General features: G+C 41.1%; 6 protein-coding genes across 11 annotated transcripts in view; 2 read left to right on the forward strand and 4 right to left on the reverse strand.

Annotated features, from left to right (window-relative positions):
- piwi (P-element induced wimpy testis) overlaps positions 1-12,241 on the forward strand; it is a 64,606-nt gene extending 52,365 nt beyond the window's left edge. Inside the window, exons 2-9 of one of the 2 annotated variants that reach the window (XM_070283502.1) lie at positions 6,947-7,044; positions 9,137-9,724; positions 9,788-10,108; positions 10,167-10,321; positions 10,378-10,578; positions 10,649-10,840; positions 10,904-11,014; positions 11,087-12,241. In XM_070283502.1, coding sequence (XP_070139603.1) covers positions 6,970-7,044; positions 9,137-9,724; positions 9,788-10,108; positions 10,167-10,321; positions 10,378-10,578; positions 10,649-10,840; positions 10,904-11,014; positions 11,087-11,972 — 2,529 coding nt within the window. In that variant the 5' untranslated portion in view covers positions 6,947-6,969 and the 3' untranslated portion in view covers positions 11,973-12,241. Of the gene's footprint in view, positions 1-6,883; positions 7,045-9,136; positions 9,725-9,787; positions 10,109-10,166; positions 10,322-10,377; positions 10,579-10,648; positions 10,841-10,903; positions 11,015-11,086 lie in introns of those variants that run through there. The other variant, XM_017170254.3, reaches the window with a different exon arrangement.
- On the forward strand, positions 1,158-1,731 carry LOC108077252 (tRNA selenocysteine 1-associated protein 1-like). Its single transcript, XM_017170514.2, has one exon. The coding sequence runs from the start codon at positions 1,192-1,194 to the stop codon at positions 1,654-1,656; it is 465 nt and encodes a 154-aa protein (XP_017026003.1). The 5' UTR covers positions 1,158-1,191; the 3' UTR covers positions 1,657-1,731.
- abo (de-etiolated protein 1 abo) lies at positions 1,707-3,712 on the reverse strand. Its single transcript, XM_017170513.3, has 2 exons — positions 2,659-3,712; positions 1,707-2,592 (listed from the first exon to the last, which is right to left on the reverse strand). Exons 1-2 carry the CDS (start codon positions 3,610-3,612, stop codon positions 1,882-1,884), a joined length of 1,665 nt encoding a protein of 554 aa, XP_017026002.1. The 5' UTR covers positions 3,613-3,712; the 3' UTR covers positions 1,707-1,881.
- On the reverse strand, positions 4,394-5,065 carry ATPsynG (ATP synthase, subunit G). The gene is made up of 3 exons (XM_017170515.3): positions 4,995-5,065; positions 4,879-4,934; positions 4,394-4,790 (listed from the first exon to the last, which is right to left on the reverse strand). Exons 2-3 carry the CDS (start codon positions 4,916-4,918, stop codon positions 4,531-4,533), a joined length of 300 nt encoding a protein of 99 aa, XP_017026004.1. The 5' UTR covers positions 4,919-4,934; positions 4,995-5,065; the 3' UTR covers positions 4,394-4,530.
- On the reverse strand, positions 5,137-6,701 carry LOC108077090 (putative nuclease HARBI1). The gene is made up of 3 exons (XM_017170261.3): positions 6,185-6,701; positions 5,383-6,088; positions 5,137-5,329 (listed from the first exon to the last, which is right to left on the reverse strand). The coding sequence occupies exons 1-3, from the start codon at positions 6,503-6,505 to the stop codon at positions 5,208-5,210; spliced, it is 1,149 nt and encodes a 382-aa protein (XP_017025750.1). The 5' UTR covers positions 6,506-6,701; the 3' UTR covers positions 5,137-5,207.
- SCAR (wiskott-Aldrich syndrome protein family member 3 SCAR) lies at positions 12,136-18,498 on the reverse strand. 5 transcript variants are annotated; one of them, XM_017170260.3, is made up of 7 exons: positions 18,312-18,498; positions 16,411-17,227; positions 16,130-16,213; positions 15,246-15,326; positions 13,841-14,547; positions 13,518-13,776; positions 12,136-13,041 (listed from the first exon to the last, which is right to left on the reverse strand). In XM_017170260.3, exons 2-7 carry the CDS (start codon positions 17,153-17,155, stop codon positions 12,863-12,865), a joined length of 2,055 nt encoding a protein of 684 aa, XP_017025749.1. In that variant the 5' UTR covers positions 17,156-17,227; positions 18,312-18,498; the 3' UTR covers positions 12,136-12,862. The 5 variants fall into 5 exon arrangements, with proteins under 5 accessions (XP_017025749.1, XP_017025745.1, XP_070139604.1 ...); XM_017170256.3 differs by lacking the exon at positions 16,130-16,213; XM_070283503.1 differs by lacking the exon at positions 15,246-15,326.
- Between the last annotated feature and the right edge of the window lie 92 nt (positions 18,499-18,590).

Below are 18,590 nucleotides of genomic sequence, written 5' to 3' on the forward strand. Positions count from 1 at the left end.
TCAGCTTTGAAACGCGAAAATAAAAGTTAAGCCCGGAGACAGATGTATAAAGGTCAGGGGCTGTTTTTCCTGGCATGGCGTTGTGCAAATACATCTCATAAATGGTATTACGACCGAAATCGAAAATAAAACTTTTTTAACTGGCATCTTCTAACCATATGCTTAGGGAAACATGCCCTTCCGATAGATTTTTCAACGAGATAACGATCCAAAGTAAACCTTAAAAGTCATCATGGCCTGGTTTAGGGACAAAAAAGTAACCGTCATGGGTTGGAAAAGTCAGTTTCCGAACTCATACCTAATTAAAAATTTATGGGGAAACTTAAAACGTCGAATTGTAATCAAAACATTTTAAAATGTTGAAGATTTGTGAAGATTTGCTAAAGAAACCTGGTCTCAGCTTCTAGTACTGACTTGCCACAGACTTCCTACTAGAATGCCAAAAATTATAGCGAAAGTTACCTAAAACGAGTGTGGTTTTATTGGATACTAATCTAAGTTTACTTATAAGTAGAAAGAAGTGAAGTTCTAGACTTAGAAGAATGGGTGTACTTATTATTTCGGCCAGCCCATTTTCATGCTTTTTGGATAAAATTGACCCCTGTCTCTAAATTTGAAATGTAAAATCCTTTAGGCAGTTATTTTTATTATCTGGAATAAGTACGGAAACTAAAAATAAAGTGGGTTTTTTTCTTAAGTTTATCAAACAAATTTTATAGGACTTGAAACAAACCACATACGCATGTACTTATTATTTCGGCCAGTAGTGTATATACTAAAGTATTTTCACAATTTTAGAATTTAAATTTAAAATTTATTTACTTATTTATTTTCTTTGAATTTTATTAATAATTGAATTCAAGACAAAAAACACAGCATATTCTTGGCAAAGATATAAACCTAAGTTTCTAGATATAGCTTCAGGATATAAACTTACCAAAAGATCTCCAAATTCCGTTTGCTTTTAAATAAGTTATTTTTACTTAAAAAAAATCTTTAAAATATATTAAACTTACAGGGAATTAAACTAGTAAACCCGACCGGCTCTCTGCTTTCTATATTTTGTCTTATCAACAAAAGCCCACGCGCTGTCTATTTAATTTGTCTTGATGGACGTTAAGGTACATATTTTCGTTCTCAACAATTTAGTCGAGCCCGTGAGCTCAAATTAAACGAACGTTTTGCGTCACAATGAAGCACTTGACTGTGTTGAGCATCCTTCTGGTACTGGGAGGAGTCCTGGCGGACAGTGATAGCAGTAGCGACAGTAGCAGCGGAGAACATAAAAGCAAGAACACTGTCACGGAGCACAAGTACAATTATCCAGCCTATCCCACTGCCTATGGTTATAACTATATGCAGCCATATTACCCCTACAATCAGCTGATGCCGCAGCAGTATCCAAACCAGGCACCGTATGGGTATCCCCCGTATCTTTACAATCCTTACATGCAGGCGCCACCCTATCCCTATCCACCACCACCGAATCCCAACTGGAACCCCAACTCACCTCCTAATCAGCAGCCGCCACAACAACCTACGTCCGGTCCTGGTCTTCCCACCCCCTACCCTCAGCAAGGAGGCTCCAGCGTGATTAATCACTCCCTTAAAGTCAACAAGGAATACAACGAAGATGGACACCACTCATCGCCGTAGATAACGAATTACCACTGATTTTTTATACAATTTAAAAACTGAAATACAAGTTGTTTTATTTACTTTTTGAAAGTATCTTTATAAATCTCTTTTTTGTATAACATTTCTCAAAAATTGTAATTTAGTTAAAATCACAATCAGATCACTTCCTGATTCCCCCGAAGGGGAAAACATTTCGGAATGTTTTCTGGCCATCCGGGGGAAGCATATCACAAGTATAAGTTCTTAGGAGGCACTTGGTTGTGGTTGCGACTGCCGCGGCTGCTCCACTACCGTACCGTGATGGTACAGGTGGACATGGTAAACATAGCTGTTCATGCACTTTTGGATGCTCAGGACAAGCGGCTCGAATGGATGCCAAATGAAGGCGCATAGTTCACGCGGCGCCATCGTCCCGATTTCCCTGCGCGCCTTCGCGAACAGTCGGAACTTGACAGCCTTTGTAGCTTGATCTTTGAAGATAATGGGGTCGGCAGAGCAGGGATTAGGTCGTTCCAGTGGCGACATGTACCGATCGTCATAGCTGAAATCGCTGTACTTCAGGTATGGCGATGGCGACAGGCACTGGGAGCTGACGGGAATGCCTGGGTTGAAGCGCAAGGCCGCATGCCGGACAAAGGGGACCGTGGCATTGGCATCCACAAAGTTTTGCTTGAGAAAGTAGTGTAGCGGCAATGAAGGCGCATCGCCTGTTTGCAGCGATCGCACATTGCTCATCTCGTCGTAGAACAGAAGTATAATTTGTAGCAGATCGACGGAAAAATCCGGATAGACGCCCACTACCTCCTCGGCAGAAATGGTATAGAAAACGTATAAACGTCGTGGTGTCGGAGGAGGCAGGGGCATAACCTCCGCCTCCTTCGGGCGCTCCTCGTAGCGCAGCAGAAGTAGATCTCTGTTTATTAATTGCATTCTCTCCATGATCATGTGCTCGATCTGGAGATGGAAATGGTGCTTAATTATTGAAAATATCTATTGCTTATAAATCTCTTGTTCACTTACGAATTCATAGTTCTTGTAAAACTCCTGCAGCTTTTCTCTCGCCCCGTCCCCGTCCAAATCGATTTGCCGATACAGAAAGCTCAGTACTCGTTGTTTTATATGCGTAATGGGTAAAACCGTAGTCGCATCCAGGTCCTCAACATCCGAGGATGCTCTTTCGATAAAATCCCGCGGGCGGGGCCCAATAGTCTCCTGTTCGCAGAGCTTACCCTTTGAAATCTCGTAGACGTAAATGCACTGATGGAGTCGCGACATGATCGCCACTTTGGATCCAAACACCGAGATTCCGTGATTGTGGGAAACCACAATGGAATCCTGCGGCAGAAAAAGTCTATCGCTGACCACACCCAGTTCCAGGTCCACCACGAAGAACACATACGAAAAGGCGTCCAGTTTGTCGAAGAGATCCGGATAGCGGACATAATCTTCGATGGGCAGTGCACTCCTCAGCACGGACATGGCCGCCAGCAGGACATACTTGCCGTTCTCCAGGAACACGCTAAACTCCCGATGCAGGTAGTAGCGCCCGTTGAGACCCTGGCACAGGCGAAGACTCTTCGCCTCCTTAGGGGCAAACAGGCGTTCGAATATCGTGCTGCTTAGAACGTTGTTATCCTCGCTCTTGTAACACTCCCCAGTGCCCACGTTCGCCTCGCGGATCAGCTCGCCAACAGCCGCCGAACTGAACCCCCTGTACGGGTAGATGTGCAGGCTCCGCTGGTCATGGGAGAAGGCTAGCAGCTGGCTGCCGTCCGGCGTGAACTTGCGCAGGTAGACAGGCGGAATGGCCACGGAGTCAATGGTTAGGCATGGAGTAATTGACTTGTAGAAGCGGCGCTCGTAGGCCAAGCGGGGGATCCTGCTCAGCTGGCTGCCGACACAGGTGTAGCCGGATTCGCGGTTTTGCAACAAATGCACAATGTTCTGCGATTGCAGGCGCTGGTTATAGGACATGGCAGCCAAACATAAAGCAACGTTTATGGGATTAGAAATCTACAGGCCTAAAACTATGTTGACTGATTTGTAACAGTTCTGTCAAAAAAAATAAATAAAAAATAAAACAAATAAATAGAGCTGATATTTTTAGCATCGATATTTATCTGAGGCAGCTGGCCACACTTAAATCGATCACAAATCGCTTTTCAAAGAAAATCAACTTTTCCTGACTCCCATTAATTTTTTGAGGCTTTTAAAAACGGAATTTGGGTGCCCAGGACTGGGGGTCATGGGGAAAATTGCAATTTTTTCGGAAAACTCTAAAGAAAGGCCTGAAACTGTGCTAGTTGACTTAATTATGTTAGTAGTGGAACCACTGTTATAAATACCCAGAGGCGTGCCAAAAGGGGATCTACCTATTTTCGGCCTATAATAAATTAATGATAATTATTACACTTAAAGGGACACTACAACAACTTTTCACTGGATTAGCTTGATTTATTTCTTGATTTTCAAAAAGATTATAACTTGGCAAGGTACTCTGGTGCTGATGCTTTTGCCTGGAATTCCCTATTGGTACACCTATAGTTCTTTGTTTTCAAAACACAAGGACATAGTGATCTTAACCTAAAATCACCTCAGATTTATAATAATTATTTTTTAAAAGTTTTATATAATATTTCGAAATATTAGTGCAATATATAAACTATGTTTATTTTTTCCACGCACTTTTTAGCACTTGAAAACCTTAAGCAATATAAGTTGCAATTTCTTTAAAATTTAAAAGTCAACACTGCGGTTTTCGAATATTTTCGCATTACCACTGCATGATTTCACTTTATTTCGCGTCGAAATGTGTTCTCAGACATACATATACAAATAGACATCTGAAATAAGATTACTCTCCATTCCAAAACCGGCTATTCGGGGCTTAAATTAGACGTTGTATCCAACGATGTGGCGCTTGCCGATGCACTCGCCGATGTAGAACCAGAAGATAACCTCGGCGGTCACCAGGGTGTTAAGCCAGGCCTCGCGAACGGTGAGGTTCTTGTAGGCACCGGTCCGGGCGCCCTTGACGATGTTGCCCAGACCCTGGCGGATAGCCGGAATATCGGCGGGCGTCGGGGGCGTCAGCTCCACCTTGGCGTACTTCAGGAACACATCCAGCTGCGGCCTTGCCTGAGTAAGGAGCCCTGCGGAATTAGATTATTACATAATTCTGTGATTAGTATTCGCAGTGGCGGAACGTGAAATCCTCTGCCCACAGCGGGCAGAACTTACTGTTTACAAGTCCTGATCCTTTGGTAGCCAAACTCGCCATTTTTTCGATTGGGTTTCTGTAGTATGCGTTGGAATTATACAAGACGAAAATTTGGCAAAATGCGTGAAAACCTTACCTATAGTGTGACCGTGTCGATAACGATAAAAGAATACATCAAAACGGCAATTGTGACACACAAGCTGTTATACGAAAACGGTATAAACTGTCATAAATTGGGAATTATAGTATTCTGAAAATACTACAAAAAATACAAAACCTTTTAAACCAATAGTTTACATCTAGAATTTAATGTTTTATTATTTATTACAATTTATAATGAATACTGTTCTTATTGAGATGCAAAATGAGTTTTAATGAACTGCTTTCTATTGTTGTCTTCTCCGGATTTGGATACATTAGTCATGGCATTGAAGAAAGTAGATTTATAAGGTGAAACATGCAGTTCCGAATCTGAAGTAAAGGATAAATAATAAATGAAGTACTGTTATCAGGATGTGCCTTACCTATGCTGGGATCTGCCCATTCCATTGCCATATTATGCAAAATAGACAGCGCTGTGATAGTTTGCTTGGCCGATGATTGAGATCCTAGAATTTCAGTGCCCAGAACACCAAAGCGACTCATCAAGAGGCTTAGACATTTCCTGGCCGACGCATACGTGGTGGAGTGGGCATGATTATAGAGCTCCTCGGATTGATTTCTCGGAAAACGCACTGGCGTGTAGAGTGAGGAAGAACAACGAACTATTTCGCTGCCCAGCAGGATTCGACCGCGAAACTCATTCTGTTCGAACCGATCCCTGATTTTAGACAAAGCAAACATCTCAGCGTCTGAGGCCATTGAGTGTTCGTCAATCAGGCGAATATCCAGGTCCCTTATCTTATGGGCGGCATCGCAGACAATTTGCAAATGCAGCTCTTCGTTCGATTGAGCTGGATACGTTGATTCGCCATCAGGATCATCTTCGCTGAGATAAGAGCCAGAGTTTTCGGGTAGAAATCTCACAGTGGTCTGCAATAGTGCCCCAATAACCTGTGGCATATTGGCAATGGCTTGGAATGAACACATTATTCGCTCTTTTTCGGAAAGAGTCGCCGGCATTCTAATATATCGCGACGCTTTTGAAGCTAAAACTGAAGCAACCCGACGAGTGATTTTTGCCAAAGTTCGTAAACTTACGCCATGCGCCATTGCAGTCAATTTAGGGTGCTAAAATGGAAAAGTAAAATCACGCTTATCAACGGACAATTTCAAAACGAGTAACTTTTCCCGCCCCTGTTATACATACATTCCCATACTCCTTACCTCTGTTCCACCCCACAGGCGGATGGCTGATAAAATTTGCAAGTCTATGGGAACTTGCTCCCTTTTCAATGGTTCATAATATTCGATTTCGAGATCATCTCGCACTATTTCTATAATTCGTCGAAGACTTTCCTTACTGAACCGATACTTTATACGGAACTGATTTTCATTAAGATCATTCAGTGGATTGAACCGGACCAGCTTCCTCTTCAGCGGTATTCTCCTTTTTTGACCATTGTCTCTGGGATCAAGAAATCCCTGAAAGTCTTTAAAATATTCAAAGTCTTTTAGGCAGCGTTCAAAAGTTTGTATATCTTTCATCTTCACTTTTGTTTATAATGAATTGGTGTAACAGTAGCGCAATATTGAGAAAAATACCAAAATTTAAGACATTTCTATGCGTTGCAACAATTGTACTTTTAGTATATAAAAACGGCGACTATTGCTCGATGTGCCTAATCCGAAAATATTTTTGGGAGTAATACTGCATTGTTTAACTATCAATTTTTCAATCGAACAAATATAACAAGTTGTAAGCAAAATTAACCCAAAATTCGGACCATTTTTCGTACTCATAAAATACTACCTCACACTTATTGTACAACGCCACGATATATTATATACATTTTTGACGCCATCTTTGAGCTTTCAATTTTTACGGCATATTCCAACAGTGTCACAGCGGTCACTCTGTTTTTTGAGCTTGATCCCGCCATTTGTTCTCTCGTAGCGTCAGTCGCGAAAAGTGCAGTGCAGTGATTGAAAATTGAAAAATTAAAAGTAAAATGGAGGATCAAGATCGTGGACGCAGGCGTCCATACGCCGATGAGGACCCTTCCTCATCTCCTGAACAGCAACCAGTAAGTACTTAAATCTTTCGATTCGCTTTATCAACTTACTCCATTATTAAATGGTCCGAATTTTCTAAAAAGGGAGTCTTATTCCAGTCCATGCCATTGTTAAATTCATTAACAATGCTCAATATCTTTTTAAAAATAGTTCCTAGAATTCAACCAGAAACAAATTATTCTCCTCATCTCTTTTCCGCTGTATTCGTAAGGAATGATGTACGACAGCGACAGAAATGTACATACATATGTATGTACATCAAAAACCGTTCGCAAAGCAAACACACAACTTTGTCTCTGTGTTCAGCGGAATTGCTAATGTACAAGAAGCACGGAAAAAATTGCTTGCGCACTAGAAATCTGATCTGTTTTTATGCTGGCTTTTTTGTCCACATTAAAAACGACTTTGTTTGATATTTCTCTTTCATGGATGAAGCGTCTTTCCAGCCAAAAAAAAATATATATGAATTACTCATTTTCATGCATGTATGTATGTACGTATACGAATCCGTTTGTTTATTTGATGATTTGGAATTTTAGTGTCACAAAACGGACTAGACAGAAAAAAAAAAATGCGCGTCAATTCACGCACATACAAGCGCATTTGGATTTTGAGTGTATGAGTGAAAGGCAACATAACGGAAATTCTTGGAAGAGCAAACTCGCAAAAGACGACTGTATGCTTTCCAACATATGAATTCATGAATTGTTGATGTAATGCTGATGAATTGTCAACGAATATTTGAAATTCGAAAATATATTCATAAAATTTTATTAATATTACGTATTCCTACTAATTCTATACCAAAACTAAAACAAATACATATAAACAATTAACATTAAACATAAGGCTCTTTCTCAGTATCTTCTCTGGAGGCTCAGTTTAATCCACTTGAACAATTGCATATACAGAAAAAATAATAATTAATCAAGGGAAAAAAATAATTAAATTAAATAAAAATGACCCAAATGAGCCTCGTTTCAATATATTGGCCATTACTGCAGTCTGGAAAGAAAAAATATAATTATATGTATACATACATACATACATATGTATGTATGCACATATATTATATTATTATATTATAAATAATATAACATATACATATGTATATAGGCCCTTATTTAATTAGGAAAAATATTTTTACTCGTCTTATTTTATATTCAATTAATAATAATTTGATTTACTAATTTTATTACCACAACACTTCTGGAGAGCACTTCTAATGCAAATGGAATAAGGAGAAGCAAGATGAAACCGAAAACCGAAGATCGAACATTTTTTTCTCCCTTCCTTTGCTCTATCACCATCTCTCTCTAATTTGCGGGACTATTGCGTGCCTCCGAAAATATGGAGTCGAAGCTTCGAGAATCAACGCCAGTTGCATATCCTACTTTGTTTCGGACTTCAATAAACGAAGCCCATGCAAATTGTTTTTGTTTTGGTTTTTTTTTTTACATGCACCGACGAATCGGACATGCGAAAGAGTGTGAAAGAAACAACTAAGAACTACTTGGTAGTTTTAGCGAATGTAAAACTGTAACTGTCAAACTGTAAGCATAGGTAAAATATAATGAAACTCGGTTTTGTGTGTGTTTTCAACATTTAAATTTATAATATGTATATGTAAATATCAAAACCAATCTGCAAGGGTATAAAAACTTCGGTGTGCCGAAGTTAGCTTCGTTTCTTGTTTTTTTTCTATAAAATTTGTGTAGTATAGCAGCGAGTGTATTCAGAAGACGACATGCAAAGTTTCATTCAGATAGCTTTAAAACTGCTGTTTATACTTTATAAGGTCGGAAAAGTCTCCTTCACTGAGTTGCAAACTTCTGACTGAAATTTTAATACCCTTTTTATACCATTAAAAAGGTCACTAAAACGTAAAAATAACGTTAATAGTGCGAAACTGTTTCCACCTCATAACTGAACAATAAAATTCTAAAAATGAATTAAACTTTTTCTTATAATTAAAAATGTGAGTATGTTAACTATTTCAAAATTGCTTGGGCTGCCGGGGCTATTATTATATTTTTTTGGTTCGCATCCTCCCTCTCCTCATTGTACAACTTACTTATGTATTTGAACTCGGATTTCTTGCAGAGATCAAAAATATTTAAAGGGCCATCAGGTGGTACGGCTTCTGATGCCTGTGCCAGTTCTTCGGGATCTGATCAGCCCTCGGCTGCCAGACAAGAAAGACGAGAGGGCGAAAGTGGAGCCGACCGACGTCCACGAGGCGATCGGTTTGATTTTGTGAACACTCGTCCGGCTGACATATTAAGCAAGAAGGGGACAGATGGACAGCAGATAAGCTTGCAATCAAACTTTTTTCGGTTGAAGACGAAGCCGGAGTGGCGTATTGTCCACTACCATGTACAGTTCGAGCCGAGCATTGAGAATCCACGCGTCCGAATGGGAATACTTTCGGATCACTCTAAAGTCCTGGGATCGGGCTATCTATTCGACGGGATGCAATTGTTTACAATCCGTAAATTAGAGAAGGATGTATCAGTTCTGCGGGGAAAATCAAAGTTGAATATTGATTATACCATAACGGTCAAGTTTGTGGGATTTATTTCAACAGTCGAGCCTCGATTTTTGCAAGTCCTTAACTTGATTTTGCGCCGATCCATGAAGGGTCTTAAACTGGAATTGGTTGGGCGAAATCTCTTTGATCCCCATGCAAAGGTAAGCGAAATAAGAAACTTGTATTTTTTGAACAACTCACACGACACCGCAATTCATTAATAGATCCCTATTCGAGAGTTTCAAATGGAACTCTGGCCGGGCTATAACACCTCGATCCGGCAACATGAGCAAGAGATTTTATTATGCACGGAAATAACGCACAAAGTTATGAGAACAGAGACAGTCTATGACATATTGCGACGCTGTTCGCAAAATCCATCCCGCCACCAGGATGAATTTCGTATGAATGTGTTGGACCTGGTGGTACTTACGGATTACAACAACAAAACTTACCGCATTAATGATGTGGACTTTGGTCAAACACCAAGGTCAACGTTTGATTGCAAGGGAAAAAGTGTTAGTTTCGTGGAGTACTATCTGGCTGTAAGTCTATATTCATTTTATTTTATTATATTGACATTAACTAAGATTTCTTTTATAGAAATACAACATACGAATCCGCGATCAAAATCAACCTTTGCTTATATCAAAGAATAGGGACAAGGCCCAGAAAACTAATGCTAGTGATGTGGTAGTCCTTATTCCTGAGCTCTGCCGAGTGACTGGCCTCACCGATAATATGCGTTCGAACTTCCAGTAAGATCGGCAGCTATAGCTTTTATATATTTATTTATTTTATCTCTTTTAAACAGACTAATGCGTGCCATGTCTGAGCATACTCGTATGAACCCAGATCGCCGCATCGACCGCCTGCGGAGATTTAACCATCGTTTGCAAACAACAACCGAGAGTGTAAAGGTACTCAAGGATTGGAATATGGATCTTGAGCAAAATTTAACTGAGCTCAAAGGCCGCGTACTTTCGGTTCAGAAAATTGTATTCCAAGCCGGAAAGTAAGTTTTAATAAGTAACTACGCCATGTTGTTTTTTGTTTTTAATATATGTATATACTTAAAATAACAGATCTAGTGCTGGCGATAATGCCGACTGGACACGATCCTTCCGCGACAATCATTTGTTTACCACTCCCCGAGAGGGCCTTGATCGCTGGGTAATTATTGTCCCCGATCGGATGTCGTACGATTCCAGAACTTTGTTGGAAAATTTGATGAGGGCCGCAAATGGAATGGGCTTTCAAATTAGAAGACCCGAAGAGTAAGGATATTATTTATGAATTATTTAAGTGAATCAATTAATCTGGACAACATTTACTTGCAGAATGAAGATCTATGATGACCGCACTCCCTCCTATATACGAGCTATGGATGACTGTGCTCGCATGGATCCCAAACTGATCTTATGCCTGGTTCCTAATAACAACGCTGAAAGGTATTTTATTTATTATATATATTATTATTTAAGGGGTTAATTTTGTGAAAATTGCTCAAATGCTCATTTCAGATACTCGGCAATCAAGAAGAGGGGCTACGTTGACAGGGCCGTGCCGACTCAAGTTGTCACGGCCAAGTCGGTCAAGAACCGTGGCCTCATGAGCATTGCCACGAAGATTGCCATTCAGCTGAATTGCAAACTAGGCTACACCCCTTGGATGATCGAAGTGCCTACAAAGGGGCTGATGACCATTGGCTTTGACATTGCCAAGAGCACGCGTGACCGGAAGAAGGCTTACGGGGCCCTAGTGGCCTCTATGGATCTGACAAGGAATTCAACGTACTTCAGCACTGTGGCGGAATGCAGTGCTTACGACGTTCTGTCTAATACTCTTTGGCCAATGATGGCAAAGGCCCTCAAACAGTATCAGCTGGAACATCAGAGTTTACCTATTCGCATCCTTTTCTATCGGGACGGTGTGAGCTCTGGCTCCCTGAAGCAGCTGTTTGAGTACGAAGTGAAGGACATTGTGAAGAACTTAGATGAGCAGTACAAGAACGCTAATGCGGATCCCCCTAGCTTTGCTTACGTAGTAGTCACCAGATCAATGAACGTGCGCTTCTTTCACAATGGAAGGCAGAATCCGCCACCAGGAACGGTTGTTGATGATGTGGTCACTCTGCCCGAGAGATATGATTTTTATTTGGTATCACAGAAGGTGAACCAGGGCTCAGTATCGCCGACCAGCTACAATGTGCTTTATAGCAACATTCGGTTCAGTCCGGACCAAATCCAGAGGATTACATATAAAATGTGTCATTTGTACTACAACTGGTCAGGAACCACGCGTGTGCCCGCAGTTTGCCAGTATGCAAAAAAATTGGCTACCCTTGTCGGCACTAACTTACATGCCATTCCTCAGAATGCTTTGGAGAAAAAGTTCTATTATCTATAAATAGAACCAGACGATGATGATCTGCAGTAAGCCTACACGAATGTGTGTAGCTTTTATAATTTCCTTACCATTATTAAATTTATTCCTACTTACCTTTTTTCATGAGTTTACTTTTGCTACTTAATTGGACTACGAATAAGTTTGAAAACAATCCTCTGCACTATTTGTTTTTTGAAATTCGGAATATAATTACTTTATTATTTATATTTAATATATATATATTACTTTATATAAAGAAATACATACACATACGCTCACTTGCTTATATACGTGAATCGTGTTATTAATTACAGGTATTTAGCTTTCACAAGGTTAATACAAATTCAAAGCTTGTTGTTTTTGAGTATATTGAAATATGCTACGGTTTTCGATAGTTTTTTTTTGTTTAATGTAAGCTACAATATATTTACAAAATTCTAAAGTTTCGTTTTGGATAAATGTTTAATGGATATTTAATCGTATCGATTGCAAGTTGGGGGTGTCGGATTTTTGAGTTCAGTGATAATATCGATTATTCATATAATTTAATATCCAAACACCGAGACTACTATGATACAGAAGCCCATCATTATAACTACTTAGAACTTCAATTTCAAATGCGTTCACTATATAGTAGCGATTACTGTAACGATAATTACACGCTGGTGTGTATATATATACAATTGTTTTAATGTTTTGATTTTAGATATTAGATTAGGATTAGGTGTAGCTGTGTTTATATGGTATAAAGGGTGGTGGTGTAGAAAAGCTTTGGTGCTTTTGTGTGTAATCCAATTCTGTTTATACCACGCCTGGGGCTTAGACCGTATCGTATGGATTAATTCTCTTTGGAATTACTTTTTCTTTTTATTTTTCAATATCATGTCCGGCTTCAGCGAATTCATCAGGGATCAAGCCGATGTCTCGTTTGGCTCCATCCAGCCCTCGCTGTCGTCTTCGCTATCTGAATCCTCGGACTCGGATAGCTCAATTGCCACACGTCTGGCCAAGATTGAGGCCACATCCAATGGAGCAGCATTGCGTTCAAACTCCTTTTGTTCCGACTTTTCTACCTTTCGTAGGGTAATGCCTAGAAAAAATAAAGTGAGAAGTTAGCATAGTGGACATTGGGGGAGAGCAATAGAACTGGAAATAAAATCGCTTCTATAATCGGTAAATCGATTTCTTTTTTTAATTTTTAAAATCGATTTAATCGAAAAAAATTCTACTTATTTAATTATAATTTGTGCTCTTTTATGAATAAAAACTTTCGGAATTTGGTATTCCATTGGCTGACCTAGTAAAATAGTTAATTTAATTATATTTCGATATATATCGATAAATAAATTTTCTAGAACAACAAAATTAGAAATCTGTGATGATTATAAATATATAATGTTAATTATTTCAATTTTTCATTGAATCAATTTATTTTAAACACTTTCAGAAACATCGATTTATTGCAAAACAATTAATTTCCAGATGCAGAGCACCTAATATTGATATTTTTCGATTTTCAAAGTTGATAGAATATTGAGCGCGATATACACCCCACTTTGTACTTACCATCACGAATGGCCTTCATCAAATCATTGCGTGGATCATGGAATGGTGGCATTATCTTCTTTGCCGCAACAATGTGTGGTGGCACACCATTTTGTTGGCCTGGCATGGGCATTTCGCCGTTGACCAGGGACTTGGGCAGAATTTGGTGTGGCCTCATCGTATGCTGGTTGCCACCGCCGAGACCCATGCCATCCTCTACAGGTGGCGGTGGTGGTGGTGGCGGGGGTGCCGCATTCGGTGGCGACATCTTGGGTGAGTGCTACACAATTTTAAGAATTAAATACACAAAATTCAATTCAAATTCAAAAATTCTGTTAACGAACCTGATCTGGCACTGGTGGCGGCGGCGGCAAGTCGCTAAGAGAGTTCAATTGGTTGCCACCCGACATTCCGATGCTGTTGAATGTGTTGGCCAGCTGCGTCATAACCATGTCCGCATTCTGCATGCTATTCTGTGTCATCTGCGGAGATCCAGCTCCTCCCGATGCATTGATGCTTCCCCGGCCCAGCAGCTTGACCGCCATGTGGCCGCCACTGTTATTGGCTCCGTTCATTACAGACATGGGCGAAATGACGTCCGGAACTGGCGGCGGCGGTGGCAAGGCATCCCGGCTGGTCGACATACTTCGTCCCCGGGTCGGTGTATTGGCATTAGAGGCTGTGGGCGTACCGCCACCGCTGCCATTCGACGGCGGAGCCGGTGGTGGCTGCGAGGGACGCGGTTTATTGCGCGTCGGTGTGCCTCCTGGTCCATAGATGGGTTCCGGTGACATGACGCCCTGGCCGCCTGTTTGTCCGTACAACGCGTGCGACTGATACAGCCCGGTGTCGTACATCTGCTGTTGATGCTGTTGCATGTGCTGCTGCATCTGTTGGCCGCCACCGTTGGGTCCGAACGTGGCGGCATACTGATTGGCCATCTGGGGAGTGAGCTGCTCGTAGGTGCTGCCATCGATCTGCTCGGATGGGTAGGGGCGGTGCAATTCGATCGAGTTTGGTCGCGGCTGGCGAGTTTCGTAGACTCCCATATCTAGAAAACGGATTAGAGAGATGTTAGAACACAGCTTTATAGGGATGTTTTTACAGGACGACACACATCTTATTTGAAATTAAAGACAAAAAAACACGCCAATTATTATTGTGTAATTACACTTGGGGAAAATTAACACATGTAATTACAAGTAATTCAAGAATAGTTCCTGTGCAGATAGCCCTGCATTAATTTTGATACTTGTATGTACATCATATACCGATCGAGGCTTATCTGGCACAGAACACAGGAACACAATTTAGAGAAACCATCAAGAGAACAAGATGTGGCGACAGAAAGAAAATTAGTTAAGCTGCAGAGAGTGACAATGAACGATTGGAAAGACGGAGATACGGAAGGAAATTGACTGAACTACAACAAAACAGAAAGAAAGTTGGTTCTATCCTAAACAAAAACTAACTGCTGCGGATCAATCATCAATCGCGGTTATCAAAGGGTTACCAATTTCTTACATATTCGAAGTTATTAAAAATACTTTCGAATTAATTAAGTTTTGCGATTTCGATTGATTCCGAGGTTTCAACTATTTCTGCCCAAAAACAAAAGGGATTGATTGCTAGTTAAGGTAAGTAGAAGTAGTAGTAATAGTTGTAGGATAGAAGCGTGTGATAGAACACTTATAGTCTCTTTAATGAGCTTGCTTTTTATAGTTGGGTGTGTGGATGTGGATGTCTAACCTGCAATCGCAACGGCGGTTTGCTTTGTGACATTACTGTTATTCTCCAAATGCGATAGCATATTATAAGGCTTTACTGTATCTGTAAATGAGATGATTATGCGTGTTTGATCCAATACATAATTAACAAATTGAATATCGTATCAAAGTACAACGAAAAAAGTAGAACAAAAATTATATAACGAAACGACATGCAAGCAAAGTCCTAAGCGGTGAAAGGTAGTTTTCGCGATTCGAAACATGAAGTTTAAGATATTGACCACAATTTGAAAACCTAACACTAAGGTAAATTCGTATAATTCTGAATAAAGCTAGATATAGGTTAAGGTTTTTCTTGTCACGATCTGGAGAGCTATTGTAACAGCTTCCAATTTAAAAAACGGATATTTAATGTCGTAATGATTGTTTAGAAAGCAGAAGAAGTTACAGCAAAAATTTTTGTGTAAAAGTACACAAAACCAGTATTTCTGCACTTTTAAGTTCAAATATTTTAAACATCTGACGTATATTGAAATTTTCTTAGACCGGAACTTGGTCTTGGTTCTAAAAAGCTGTCGACCTGTGTAGTATACCAAATATTATCGTTTAGTTTCATGAGTTAACATCATTACGCCTTGACTCAAAACAACCTCGAAAAGTTTACAGTTTTTTTGTTTCACTTTTCCCTATTTTATGATGATGTGTGTTAATGCAGCAAACTGCAAACTAGGCGAAATAAAAGATATTAGTGATCATCCGTTTTCTTGGTCTTTAGGGCGAATCCAAAACTAGCGAGTGAGCTACAAAAGGTGAATGCAAATGGCTGAAACATCTGTTATAGTGGGATGTCGGCCGGGCGGGATGGCGTTGAATGAAAGCTACAAGGCCAGGGCCCCATCATCGTACCTACGTCCTGGACATTACCGACAACCTGGTGGTGGTGCAAATCGATGTCAGCCTCGCCCACAGTCTGTATTTTGACTAGCTGAACTACATGGGCAGACAGGACATAATTGATAATTAAACAGATTCCATTCGAAGGCGATGGACAAGTGCAAATATTCAGTGCGTAAAACGAACTTTCCAATATCAACAGCATCAGCATCGGCCCATTATCGAATTTGCTGCGCACTGAGTACTTGGCTCTTGGAGCTCCTTCATCCACAATCCCATTGGTAAGTACTTACTTCCGTAGCCAGCCTCCTCGTTGACCATGGAATTAGGCGTGCGATAGATGACATTGTTGGGCATCAATGTCTCGCCATGTACCAGGGCACGCTGTCGCTGCTGCTCGCGCGTATTGTGCGGCACCCGTATCTTGGTCTTCTGCTTTTTGTTGCCACGTCCGGCGGCTCCACCGGCACCTCCCTCCTGTCGCGGCCTGTTTAGCTTCTTGCCCTTGTCGTGCATCACCCGCTCGGTGTCCTTCAGCATCTCCTGGCGCCACAGCTCGAAGAAGTAATTTGGATCCGTGTAAAATTTGAGCCCGTCCTTGCCATCGTCTCGATAGACATTGAGCTTGTCCAGCGGCGGCGGTTTGTCGCACTGTGCATATGTTTCCATCATGGGTGCCGGCATGGTGGCGCGCGAGAAGATCTGCTGGTCAAATACCTTGGCAGACTTGAAGGCCTTCTTGCGTGTAATATCAGTCAGAGGCACCTCCTCTACTGTACTATCCAGCTGGGTCACCTTGATGGCCAGCCGATCGATGCGCGCCTGTAGCGAGTTGGCCCGATCTCCGATGTTGCCCACATCACGGGCCAGTTCTCCGAATACATCCTCGGCGTGCTTGGACAGCGACGATAGCTGACGGATGATGTTCGTCAATGTGGTGTTGGTCACCGTCTCCAGCTCCACGGACTGCAGTTCATCCTGCTGGTACACGGAGCGGGCCACATGTACGGGCTCAATCGATCGCTTCGGCAGTGGCATAATGGCGAGTAATTGATAGTTACTGTCTCCAACTAAGCAGCACACCCCGGTGAATTAGCGCGTCCTCATTGACTGAAATAAATGAAATAATAAATAAGTATTTGCTTTATATTATAGCGTTTAACTGGGGTCATTTAAAATCAAAGTAAACTGGGCCTTATTTGAAGTTTTATGAGTTTGCCAGTTATGATTCAGATACTCTTCAAAACCCTTTTTTTTATCACTAACTTTTTCTGAAGCTTATGATGATTCACAAGCTTAATGTAAGAAGGTCATGAACTTTATGAAATGCAAAAGGCAGAATATGAAAAAAATATATATTATAATAATAGTATACAAAGCTTTAGAAAATGGAAAAAGCCTTGATAGTAGCTTGAAATGCATTACGTAGACAACAAATTGATGGCTGAAAAAATAATATAAACAAGCTTAATAATCTCCAGTTTATAAATTTGTAAGTACATATGTCACACTTTGCACTAAGCTGAACTTGCTTATATGTATGTACATTCCTATTAGCATTATTTTCTGGCAAATTACATTTTTTCACTCGTGATTTCTGACGGTCAAGATGCTTTATCGTTTGAAAAGTCTTCTGCACAATCGCTCGATTTGTTATTTCAATTTTTTTGCGATATGCACGGCTGATATATTTGACGCCTGGACCAGACCAGACCAGACCACACCCCACGGAAGTGGGTGTTCACTATTGGGTGATAAGAGCGTTACGCCCAAAAATCACCCCCGCCGCAAAGATTACGCCGCCTTCCCGCTGGGATAACGGCGATAGAGCGCAATGACTTTATCCATCGCCTTCCGTTCCGACGCCAGCGACTTTACGTGGTGGCACCTACTTTACGTAGCGGCTGCCTCCTGGCCTCCCACCAACCAACGCAAATTAGATATTCCGTCTGCCGCGACTCGCACTCGCTCACACACACATGCACCCACGTACGCGCACCCAAGTGTGTATGTGGCTGTTGGGGCGACTTTGCGCGATTCTCGCACTTGAACATTTGTGTTAAATCGCAACAATACACATATTTGTGCAGGCAGGCACTTTCTATTCGCACGGCTGCAGAGGCAGAGACCTGACTTCGATTTAAAACACTCTTCTCCCCTGCTCCCACACACACCTCGGACGGCACACACTCACCGCCCGTCACACTTTTCGCTTCACGCCACGCAGCACAACAACAAACATTAAGCAGCCACTTCCGTTTCGGCTGTTCGGTGCTAAATTCGATCCAATGAAAACACTAATTAGCCAATTTGGGACTTGAAAAAGGCAAATATTTGCTCGTTTTGTGGAAACTATGATTTTCCACACCTTTGTTATAGTGGTGGAATTGGAATGCTATCGATAGCGGTGCAATCGCCGCCAATCGATATGTTGGTATATTCCGGTATATTTTTAAAACGATTGGATTTTCTT

This window comes from Drosophila kikkawai, chromosome 2L (genome assembly GCF_030179895.1).
Source record: "Drosophila kikkawai strain 14028-0561.14 chromosome 2L, DkikHiC1v2, whole genome shotgun sequence".
Lineage (NCBI taxonomy): Eukaryota > Metazoa > Arthropoda > Insecta > Diptera > Drosophilidae > Drosophila > Drosophila kikkawai.

Bases quoted from the DNA above. Each gene is read 5' to 3' on its own strand.
- ATPsynG (XM_017170515.3), bottom strand. From the start codon at position 4,918: ATGGCGAGTTTGGCTACCAAAGGATCAGGACTTGTAAACA. The intron at 4,791-4,878 runs GTAAGTTCTGCC...CTAATTCCGCAG, and splicing joins AGGATCAGGACTTGTAAACA to GGCTCCTTACTCAGGCAAGG.
- LOC108077252 (XM_017170514.2), top strand. From the start codon at position 1,192: ATGAAGCACTTGACTGTGTTGAGCATCCTTCTGGTACTGGGAGGAGTC.
- abo (XM_017170513.3), bottom strand. From the start codon at position 3,612: ATGTCCTATAACCAGCGCCTGCAATCGCAGAACATTGTGCATTTGTTG. The intron at 2,593-2,658 runs GTAAGTGAACAA...TTCCATCTCCAG, and splicing joins TTTACAAGAACTATGAATTC to ATCGAGCACATGATCATGGA.
- LOC108077090 (XM_017170261.3), bottom strand. From the start codon at position 6,505: ATGAAAGATATACAAACTTTTGAACGCTGCCTAAAAGACTTTGAATAT. The intron at 6,089-6,184 runs GTAAGGAGTATG...TTTCCATTTTAG, and splicing joins GCCTGTGGGGTGGAACAGAG to CACCCTAAATTGACTGCAAT. The intron at 5,330-5,382 runs GTAAGGCACATC...CCTTTACTTCAG, and splicing joins ATGGGCAGATCCCAGCATAG to ATTCGGAACTGCATGTTTCA.
- SCAR (XM_017170260.3), bottom strand. From the start codon at position 17,155: ATGCCACTGCCGAAGCGATCGATTGAGCCCGTACATGTGGCCCGCTCC. The intron at 16,214-16,410 runs GTAAGTACTTAC...CTGCCCATGTAG, and splicing joins CGAGGAGGCTGGCTACGGAA to TTCAGCTAGTCAAAATACAG. The intron at 13,042-13,517 runs GTAAGTACAAAG...TATTTTTTCTAG, and splicing joins GATGAAGGCCATTCGTGATG to GCATTACCCTACGAAAGGTA.